The sequence below is a fragment of the Xenopus tropicalis genome, chromosome 9 (assembly GCF_000004195.4).
Source record: "Xenopus tropicalis strain Nigerian chromosome 9, UCB_Xtro_10.0, whole genome shotgun sequence".
Lineage (NCBI taxonomy): Eukaryota > Metazoa > Chordata > Amphibia > Anura > Pipidae > Xenopus > Xenopus tropicalis.
Genome location: NC_030685.2, coordinates 21293217 through 21304863, shown reverse-complemented (window position 1 = coordinate 21304863; position 11647 = coordinate 21293217). Strand labels below are relative to the sequence as shown.

The 11647-nt window shown below is 39.7% G+C and overlaps 1 protein-coding gene across 1 annotated transcript; it reads left to right on the top strand.

The window, feature by feature from the left end:
• Positions 1-5463: 5463 nt before the first annotated feature.
• LOC101734329 (serine/threonine-protein kinase N2) lies at positions 5464-10804 on the top strand. Its single transcript, XM_018097236.2, has 11 exons — positions 5464-6569; positions 6882-7181; positions 7291-7357; positions 7432-7523; positions 7732-7911; positions 8075-8137; positions 8281-8357; positions 8525-8667; positions 8789-8896; positions 8981-9061; positions 10237-10804. Exons 3-11 carry the CDS (start codon positions 7295-7297, stop codon positions 10417-10419), a joined length of 990 nt encoding a protein of 329 aa, XP_017952725.2. The 5' UTR covers positions 5464-6569; positions 6882-7181; positions 7291-7294; the 3' UTR covers positions 10420-10804.
• The last annotated feature ends 843 nt before the right edge of the window (positions 10805-11647 follow it).

Below are 11647 nucleotides of genomic sequence, written 5' to 3'. Positions count from 1 at the left end.
AATTTAATATAAGCTTTATCTCATGGAAATTACCAAGTTACTCTTCACTCTCTTTTTCTCTGCAATCTGTCTCTCTATAGGAAAACTTTGTGTCGGTTATTTTGATAGACAGCTCTGATACATTGTCTAGGCAAAGGGAGCATGTACCATGAGGTATTAGAGCTAAATGCCCATCAAACTCTGACTCTGACTCCTGCATGGAAAGAGACAGATTGCTGAGAGGGGGATAGAGAAGAGGAATTTGATTTGTCAGAAACTGTGAGTGATTTTATTGATTATACTTATACAGTTTCTAATTACAAGGAGTTGAAGCTGATATTATATTTTCACAGTAGTTCCCCTTAGTGACCATTTATATCTAATTATTTCTGTTTATTTTCCAGGTATGAGATGGAACGGCTGCAGGGAAAGGAAATCTCATTTAACCCCCTACTGAGCTCTCTGAGGAACCTCGGCCAAGAAAAAGCCATTGCTGCCGAGCTCCACCAGGCGTCTCATCTGCAACCCCATCCAGAAATGGGGAGAAATGACAGGATGAGCTGAAGAGCCATGCCACCGGATAAAAACGACGGTCTGCCATTTCTGGGCAATTCTGCATTCAAAAGTTATGGTTTATGGTGGCCGCCCCTATCCTGATGGACCTGGCTAAATGCCACTTTTGCCTAGTTATTAAGCCTAACTTTATGTATGACACTAGAAGAACAATGTAAATATATGAAAATAAAACATGCTATTTTTGAAGACTATGATTTTTGTGTTTCCTTACAGGGTAGGTTCCAATTAATACAAAGAGATACCAATACATTTACACTGATACAAAGGGAAGAGACCCAATGTTCCAGGTTGGAGGCAACAGGACACATTTGGAAACATATCTGCCAGGTTAATTGACTTGTAATGAAAATGACCCTAGTGTGTACAAATGTGATAGGGGCCCTAGACTATAAGCAGGGACTGATGTGAATAATGGACAGTCTCTATAACGTGATGCATTATTGTGTCAGTCCAATATAAATCCATGATACACAAAATGTTGGCACTCTACAGATAAATGAATGTGGCGCAATAGATGAATCCCAGGAAGTGCCTCAACTATGCAGGTGGCACATTGGCCGATTAGATTGCCAGTGGATTTCCCATTAGAGGTAGCAGGGAGTACATATGCAATTAGTGTCCTAAACAATACACCCTGTGTGCCATAGCCATGTAGTTAAAGGGGTAGTTCACCTTTACATTAACTTTTTGTATGTCAAAGCAATATTCTGAGACAAATTGCAGTTGGTCTTTTTTTTAAATTTTTAATAGTTTTTGAATTGTTAATTTTTGTCAAGCAGCTATATGGTTGCTAGGGTCCTTCCCACTGGCAATAAAGGGAATCCCTGGAACAAAGGCCTACACGTCCCTTCAGTTTTCCAAAGTTGCATGAATTTACCTAATCTCTCCGTGGGGCATTAGTCTTAGTCCTGCTCTACAGAACCACAACTCCTAGCATGTCTGGAGTACAGGAGCTGGGAACTCTTGGCCTACAAAACAAACACATTTCAATGCCTTTTTTCAGTTGTGGATAACCTTAATATACTGTATGCTGGTAAATGTTACAAGGTTATGGGCTTCGCCTTTTACAATTTAGTGCTTATGGGCAGAGCACTTCCCTAAGGGCTTTATGGGAGCTCATTCGCTAGCACATATAACATTCTCGCCCAGGGCAGTTATTCATAGCAAATTCTCATCTAATCAAAGCCAATTGCTGATTCTATGACACTTAGCTCCTATGTTAGTAAGCTCCATGATGCCCTCATTCACATGGCTGCAAGAAAGCTAGCTCAGTCTGACTCTAAAGGTGGCCATACACGAGCAGATTTCAGATGCCGAATGTGGTCCTTCAGACCAATTCAGCAATTAAGCTGCTATGTATGGGCACCCCCAACGGGCCTACCCGACAGACATCAATTAGGCAGGTTTGACTTTGTCTGATTGGGGACAGTTGAGCAGGATAATTCCCAGGTACAGTGCCAACAAAAGCAATGAAACTAAATCACTGCTTGACAGCTGTCCTATGGTTTGGGCATTCCCTGCTATTCTATTTGGCACTCAGGGGTGGGTATATAAACCCAACACATACTGGATGTGAAAATGCTACTATCATTCATGTGTTTCTCCCTTGCCTGGACAGTCTCAACAGTGACATATTGCTTCTTAAAGTGCCCAGAACATTCCTACTCAGCATGTTCGCATTTAACCAATCACAATAGCTAACTCTAGGCATTCTCTAGAAAAACAGCACATCCAATTCTGCCCTGCTAGATGATGAAACATTGTTGTTGGGGTTTGCTTCACCTCATACATGAAAGTTTGAGCACAGACTATATGAACCCATGTGTTCCAATTCATCTCACAGTTGGGTTGAGGTCAGGGCCCTGTGCTGGCCAATCAGGTTTTTCTATTTTCATCTCAGGAAACTCATTTTGCATAGACCCTACTTTGTGCATGGGGGCATTATCGTGCTGCAAAATTCCCCAAACTGTTACAGCACCGCAGGAATCATGGAAGGATGTCCTTGTATGATATAGTGGCATCTGTGCTGGCATTGTTGGGTATGGCTTAAATACCCAATTACAATAATTAGAGGGGAGTCCACGTGCTTTTTCCATATAGTGCATGACTACAAGATTTTCCCTCGCAAACAATCACACCCTGCAAAGGAACAACATGTATATATGGCGTGGCACTGTCTGCACCAGTTTAATATTAAACTGAAAAAAATCCAATTATCAACTGAAAAATGCAGGGTATCTTCCCTCCAAGGATTCAGCGGTGGACATCTTGGTATTAAGATAAATCAATAAAGAACTTGCTTTGTTGTCAACTTAAGTTAAAATAATTAGAAAAAAAACCCAACCATCTAATAATATAGAGAGCAAGAAAGGAAGCTGGGGTTTATCGGCATGGGCTGGCAATAAGCTAGCAATAAGCATCCAGTTGTCAATTGTTTTTGATGAGACTGCTCCAAGCTGAAAATCAAAGGCTGTATAGAGGATGTAATTTCAAGTATCTTTTAGAAATGGGGTATGTTAAAACAGTGCTTCATCGTCACTGTGACTGACAAAGACCCCGTAGGTGGGGCTGAAACACGTTGGGTACCCTCTTATTCTTATTCTATAAATGGAATAGTGATAGGCTCGTATCTATAGAGAATTCCTGAAGTAAGAAAAGCATACTGGCAGCATCCATCCATATAAAGTGAAAGAAAAATATAGAAAATAACTTTACTTATTTTGAATTCATCAGAATGTGTACTTTCAAAAACTATATAGTTGTCTGGGGGTCTCTGTATAGTTAGGGGGGTTAGGGCACATAATACACTGACAGGGGGCTCTGTGTGCAAAATCCAGGCAAGAAATCCATATGCGCTATTTTCATTTTGGGGTCAGAACATACCGCAGACTTTGGTATATCTATGCATATTGGGCATCAAACTGTTCAGTAGGCCTCTGGTGTTCCTATTTGGGGTGATTTGCCTTTGTACGCAAGAAATTGTGTGAGATAAAAGTGGCAAATTGCAACATTTTTACAATTTTCTGAAATGTCATAAAAACCACTAATTTTAGGAAAGCTTTGCCGATTGGTACTTTGGTGTAGAAAGGACTCTTTACCCACATTGGATTTGTCAGAATGTGTACTTTCTGTATAGTTAGGGGGTCTTACGGCACATAATACATGGTCATTCGGCTTTTTTTTTTTTTTTTGCAGAACTGAGTTGGCAGCTGAGAAAATTCATATGCACTATTTTCATTTGGGTGCCTCTTTACACCACATATCTTTGCATATTGACATTCATTAGGCATTCATTATTGAGGGTGATGTGTCATTGTCTGTAAGAAATGTTGTAAGATATATGTGGCAAATTGCAACATTTTTAGGCATTTTTCAGAAAAGTCATAGAAACCACTAACTTTCCAGATTGGTACTTTGGTGTAGAAAGGACTCTTAACCCATGTTGGATTTGTAAGAATGTGTACTTTCCAAATATATATGGCTTTGGGGTGCGTGTACTCTTTTGTAGCTTTATCCCACATATAATGATGTGTTGATTTTGCAGGAGCTGAAATGACAGAAATGATAGATCATATGGGGGTATGTTCCCATTGGGGCCCCTACATGCCACATACTTAGGTAAACCTAAACATATTGGTTTATTTTGATAAAAAAACAATAACTTTAGGAAAGCATTGCAACTTAGTGGTTTGGAGTAGACAGACAGTTCTACCTATTAATTTTCTGGGATAAACCTTCTGTTAGTGGGATTTTTGGCCTTGAAATCTAAAGTATGCAGCTTTCTGGAGCAGTGCTTTGGAAATTTGGTAATGTACTGCTGGGAGTTTTTAACCTAAACAAGTGAGAAATCTCTATAGAACTAAATATATTTGGTATTGGCACGTTCAGAAGACATGGGACTTTCCAAATCAGTTGTATTTTTGTGTATAAAATTATTTTTGTTTATGGTATATGTGTTGATATTATGAAAAATATTAATTATTTTCATTTTTTAGACATTTAGAAGCCTATATCTTGTTACAGAATTGGAATTACACAAAAATTCTACCACATTTTGAAAGCCTAGGTTGTCCTGAAAAAAATGATATATTGCTTTCCTGGTTAAACTAAAAGTCCCCCCAAGGAAAGGCTCCTAAATTGAAACAGCAAAATGTTAAAAAGCTGTCGGGCAATACAAGTTCCGCTTTGACCAAAACGGCTGGCAGTAAAAGGGTTAAAGATGTGTTTATTATTTGCAAGAGTAGAGCAATTTCACTTTCTGCTGCTTTCAATGGTCAATGGCTGGAAGAAAGGTAACACAGTATGGCAATGCTATTGGGGCAATGTAATAACTGTCACAGTTTATTCCAGGTCTAGTGTCACAGAGCAACCGATGCTTTCAGCCAATGTCACATGATGCCCTTACTGCCCAACTGTTTTTTTTGACAGTTGGCTGCAAAGCTAGAGATCGCTGCCTGTTGCCTGCTCTCACTGTAAGTACATTTTCCTGCTAAATATGGAAAGAATCCTGTTATTACATTGCTAATTCATTAATAGGGAGACATTGCCAGTCCTTGGGCTGCACTGAATAAAAACTAAAAGCACAAGAAGTATGATTTTGCCCATATCCAGTGGGCTCACTGGCACGTGGCTTTCTATTGTAATTACAGCAATACTGGCACTTCTCTATACATTTTTATTCATCCCATTAATATTTCCTCCTCATATTTTTACTTTATATTATATTTAGTGTAATATTAGTGCTGATTATATCAAAGTTATGGGCTCCCTATTCTTTAGCCATTGCTGATAATGGATGGCAGGTTGGCGGTTGATGACAGGAGCTGCTGTAAGCTGCCATAGACTGATGCTTTATATAGTCTGAGGGGAGTTGTTTGGACCTTGGTGTAATTGAAATGCCAGGGCCAGGGGACTAATTCATTAAGAGGGAGGCATTGCCAGTCCTTGGGCCAGTGTACTGAGACCGTTTTGCCCGTGTTTTGATGCTTTCACTGGCACGTGACTCCCTATTGTAGTTGCAGTGATACTGACACTTCTCTATACATTTTTATTAACCATATACATATTTTTTTTGCACATTATCCCTATATAATATATTTAGTGTAACATTAGTGCTGCTTATATCAGAGTTATAGGTTCCTTATTCTTTAGCCATTACTGAAATGGATGGTCTGGAAACTCTGGTCAATGCCAAAGGGGCTGCTGTAAGCTGCTTTATATTGGGTCTGAGGGGAGTTGTTTGAACCTCTGAATACTAGTCCAGACATGGGCAGCTGGGTAATGATTGGAAGAAAGGGAATGCATTATGGCAGCACTTTTGGGGCAATATAATAATAGTCACAAAGTTTGTACCAGGTCTAGTATCACATGGCAGCCAATCAGATGCTTGGTTTCCACTGATATCCCATGATGCAGTTAGCTGCACAGCTACAGATCCCTGCCTGTTGCCTGCTCTCTCTCTGTAAGTACATTTTCCTGCATCATTAAGCAGTTTCCATGAGATGTTTTTAATTCCATGTTCTTTTCTTTTACAGGAGAAAAGGTGATGGGTTGCTGTCACACTATTTTTTCTAAATCCAAGGTAAAGGGATTCTCTTCTCTTTTTCAATATATGCATGTAAGAGAATGCCCATGCCCACCATCTTAATGCCCATAATGGCACAGGGCAAAGTGTGCACTATTCACATATGGGCATAAAACTTTCACTTAGGTTATAGCATAGCTTGTGTATAGTTGCAAACACAATATTTTACTGGGCAAAAATTAACATGGTCACTTGATGGTCACACAGATTTTTTTGTACTCAGCACATTGCCCACATATATAAATGAGCTCTTGTGTGTTTGTTTAATATTCTGCCTGTCATTTAATATTCTGCGTGTCTTCACCTTTACAGAACTATTCCGATTTTGAACCTATATTTGTGAAGATTCATGAAATTACTGATGTGCTGGAGCCTCCGGTGGAGTTCATTGCCACTGTAGAGATGCCCGACCACCCGGTGCCATTAATGGGTAAGTGTGATCATAAAGAGACTAATATGCACCTGTAATGTTTATACTATGAGTTCCTGGTTCATTCACTATTGATATTTTTGGTAAAACAATAAGAAATGGGGTGACATTATATACTGTATAATAAACAGGTTTAGCATTCACTAATCTTTCTTATCTATTGAGTAATATCTTTCATAGCTCAATACTCTTATCCATTTATGGGAATATTATAGTCTATTATTTCCTGATTATACATATTTTTTGGGGGTGTCCTGATTAAAATAACAATCACAGGGTACAGTGCTAATGATGCCATGTTGTTTGTTATAGATTCTCCTGAAGTGATTGAGCCTCCTGATGTTGGAATGTCTCACACTGTTGGACAAATGATCCTAGAACAGGAGGAGGGTGGATTTGAGTCAGAAGAGGACACGGTGGCAAACTTCACTGCCACCTCCTTTAGTGTCCCCTCAGCTGTAAGTACATTCCATGTATTCTTTGAAATATATGTGAATAATTTCTAGTCTTTTTATGATATATAATTCCCTTTGTTCTCTAACAGTGTGAAGAAGCTTCCAATGGCTCGGAGTCAGTCACCAAGCTACTAGGCGCAGAAGGACCCTCTGATAGGTATTAGTTTGGACTATATTCTCACTATTATTTGTATTCTGCTGTTATTCTGTTTACCATTATTATTATAAAATAACTATAACTCTCTGCCTGTAACTTTTCATTTCAGCGCCATGCCCAGATCTCTGGAAAACTTCAATCTGGGAAAAGTATTGGGTGAAGGCACCTTTGGAAAGGTGAGTTGCTGTGTCTCTAATAAGGGTTATTACCCTGCTAAAGCATAGGCACTGACCTTACTGTCTCATTCCAGGTGTTCCTGGCAGAGTACAAGGACACAAAACAACTGTGTGCCATAAAGACCCTCAAGAAAGAGAGGATTATTGCCAAGAATGATATCAAGAGGTCAGTTACAGAGCGGTCATTACCTGCTCTCTGTTTTCTACTGATATTTTTAATTTAGTCATATAAAATTTACTTTTTGGTGTCTTTTTTGCACAAAAAAATGTCAAAGAATTGTCAGTATTAATGTTTATTGCAACTTTCAACAAAGTGCAAAAAGTGGTAAATGTTCAGGGTTCATTTAGTGACAGCTTTATACTCTCTCCCCCAGTGTATTCAAGGAGAAGCGAATCCTTCAGAAGGTTACCAGCGCAGAGCACCCATTCCTGGTTTCCTTATACGCCACATTCCAGAGTGAGAATCACCTCTTTTTTGTAATGGAATATCTTCCTGGAGGTGATCTGTGCCATCTGCTCGAGCATCAAGGAGCATTTGAGGAATCAAAAGCCATGTAAGTGGGATGGGATTAGGATTCAGGGTTGATCCATGTGAAATATTGGGGTGTCTGACTGGCAGAGAGTCCTGGCACACTGACAATCACATTCACATAGAGTAGCACTCACATATATGTCCTGAATCAAATCCCTCATTGAATTATTTTCCTCTTTATGTAGGTTTTACACTGCCTGTATAGTGCTCGGCCTGGAGGAATTGCACCGGAACAATATTGTTCATAGGTAAGTGTTAAAGCTCTTATAGCACTGTACAAATTATATAATTTAATATAAAATAAAAAAAATGGTGTGATTTATCTAATATATCTGTCTTCCCTCACTATGGTGTCTACTATTTAACAATTTTCATATTTTTTCAAATTCAGAGATCTGAAACTGGAAAATCTAATGGTGGATGTACATGGCTATCTGAAAATCGTGGATTTTGGCCTGAGCAAAGATGGTAACGTTTGTTATAATTGCAAAGCATATAAGGGAATAGTTGGGGTTGATTTGGATGATTTTTATATATATATATCTGTGTATGTGCAGTATGTAGGCAAGCAGCTGAGGGAAGTCTCTCACAGATAGGGGATACAGATCATCTTACTGTGTTTTCTTGTCTTTAAGGTTTCAGATATGGAGATCGCAGTAAGACCCGGTGCGGAACAAACTGCTACATGGCCCCAGAGATCATTGATGAGATGGCATACAGCAGGGCCGTTGACTGGTGGGCCCTTGGGGTTGTGTTATATGTCATGATCATGTTCCAGGTAAGCATAATGCCTAGAAATCAGCTATCACTATCATTATAATGATAAATAGGCTTTTAAAATACTTATAATATTAAATTAGAACACTGGTTTAATAAAGGATTAATAATTCATGTTTCAGTTCCCATTTGATGCAGAAGATGACATGGAATTATTTGAGAGCATCAGGAACGACAAACCTGCCCTGACAGAGGAATTGTCAGAGGAAGCTCAGTGCCTAATACTAAGAGTAAGTGGATGATGATTTGGCTGTGGGACTGGGATGGGGCCTGATGGTTCTGTCAATTTAACAATGATTTTACATTTCTTGTAGTTACTGGAGAAGAATCCATGTCATCGCCTCGGATCCAGCGAGGCCGGTGCTGAAGAGGTTAAAGCCCATGAATTCTTTGAAGTAAGTTTATATTGTAATTATTGTGCATCAAGCCAGGAATACAGTAGGACCTCTAATGAGCACAGCCCTTTATACCTCCTGTATCTGTCAGTGTTTGTATGTAATCTGTATGTTTCATGTGTGTAGCTATTTAATATCATCTATTTTACAGGATATTGATTGGGAAGAATTTCTGGAAAGAGAACTGATACCTCCATTTAAACCAGATGTCAGTGGCCTTACAGAGAGTACCAGGCAATCTGAATGCCAAGCCTGGGGATTAATGCCACCAGCTGAAGCGATATCACCAGAGGCACAAGAGCTGTTTGAAGGATTTGACTATTCAGCTGAGTGAGAGGCAAATGCAAGGGGCAGATATATGGCTGGAAAGGGCGGGTGGTGGGCCAGTCCATATACAAAATCAGAAGCCTCAATGACTTAAAGTTAATATTAGATGCCCCAAGTCATCAGTTTCTGAAGGAACAGTCTAATGGTGGCGCCAAAGTATCTGTACGTCAGCCCTAAAGAGCAGAGTCATTCAATAGTCATTGAGTGAGCTACAGACTATTGGAAGGGGCAAATATATGACTGGAACAGTGGGAGGAGTCACCATATATCAGGTCTGGACTGAGATTCAAAAGAGACCCTGGCATTTCAAGTACAAAGAGATCCAAACAGCCCCTTGTGGCATTTGCCAGAATCTACAGATTGCCACTCTGGGCCTGCCCCAGATACACATGAGAAGCCTCATCGGTACGAAATGGATATCAGATTCCCCGACATCAACAAGTTGTGGAGGAACAGCCTAATGGTGGAACAACAGTACCTGCAGGTGAGCCCACGTTCTTACAGATAAACCCTTTATAAGTTCAGTTACTAAAACTCAGTATTACATGTTATGTACATGTTGATTCCTGCAGCAAACACAATACAAAATTGAATAATTTCAAAAACTTTTTCCACAGCAAAAATGTTGCAGATTACTACAAAGATGTCACCATCTGCACCAGTCATGAAACAACTAGTGCCAAGGTAAGAAACCAAAAGTTTTGTTATTGTCGGTCTGGATGTATTTTTACATTGGACCAACTTGTATCTCAGATTTAATGGGCCTTTATACCTCCTGTATCTGTCAGTGTTTGTATGTAATCTGTATGTTTCATGTGTGTAGCTATTTAATATCATCTATTTTACAGGATATTGATTGGGAAGAATTTCTTGAAAGAGAACTGATGCCTCCATTTAAACCAGATGTCAGTGGCCTTACAGAGAGTACCAGGCAATCTGAATGCCAAGCCTGGGGATTAATGCCACCAGCTGAAGCGATATCACCAGAGGCACAAGAGCTATTTGAAGGATTTGACTATTCAGCTGAGTGAGAGGCAATTGCAAGGGGCAGATATATGGCTGGAAAGGGCGGGTGGTGGGCCAGTCCATATACAAATCAGAAGCCTCAATGACTTAAAGTTAATATCAGATGCCCCAAGTCATCAGTTTCTGAAGGAACAGTCTAATGGTGGCGCCAAAGTATCTGTACGTCAGCCTTAAGGGGCAGAGTTCTGGACTGAAATTCAAAAGAGACCTTGGCATTTCAAGTACAGAGATCCGAACAGCCCCTTGTGGCATTTGCCAGAATCTACAGATTGCCACTCTGGGCCTGCCCCAGATACACATGAGAAGCCTCATTGGTACAAAATGGATATCAGATTCCCCGACATCAAGTTGTGGAGGAACAGCCTAATGGTGGAACAACAGTACCTGCAGGTGAGCCCACGTTCTTACGGATAAACCCTTTATAAGTTCAGTTACTAAAAGCCATTAGTAAATGTTATGTACGTGTTAAATAAAAAAATAATAATTGCGCCATTTTAAAAGTTTTAAATGTTTCCACAGCAGAAACTTGCAGATTACTACACAAATGTCTCCATCTGCGTCAGCCAAAAAAGGTCTAGTACCAAGGTAAGAACCAACTCTTTCATTTCACACCCAATATTTCAAGTCAAAATGTATTTTCATATTGGACCAACTTGTATCTCAGGTTTAATGGGCGTTTAGATTAAATTGCTGCTGTGTTTCTGTTTCTCAGGAGTGAGATGGAGCGACTGCGGTCAAAGGAAATCTTATCGAGTTCTCCCCTGCGCTCTCCTAGGAACCCAGGACAGGAAGGAGCTGCTCTCATATATTTCAAGTTTTTCAAAATACATTTTCTATTAGATCAACCTGGGTTATAATTAAAGGCTAACTACTGTGAAAATGGAAATTAAATATAAGTTTTATCTCATGGAAATAAGAAACTTATTATTACAAAAAGTTGTAGCTGATATTACATTTTCACAATAGTTCCCCTTAATGACAATTTAAAAGTAATTCTTGCTGTTTGTTTCCAGGTATGGGACGGAGCAGCTGCAGGGAAAGGGAATCTCATGTAACTCCCTACTGAGCTCTCTGAGGAACCTCGGCCAGGAAGAAGCCATTGCTGCCGAGCTCCACCAGGTGTCTCATCTGCAACCCCATCCAGAAATGGGGAGAAATGACAGGATGAGCTGAAGAGCCTGATTGGGTGATGCTGCATTCACAAGTTATTTCAGATACAATCTGATGAAATAA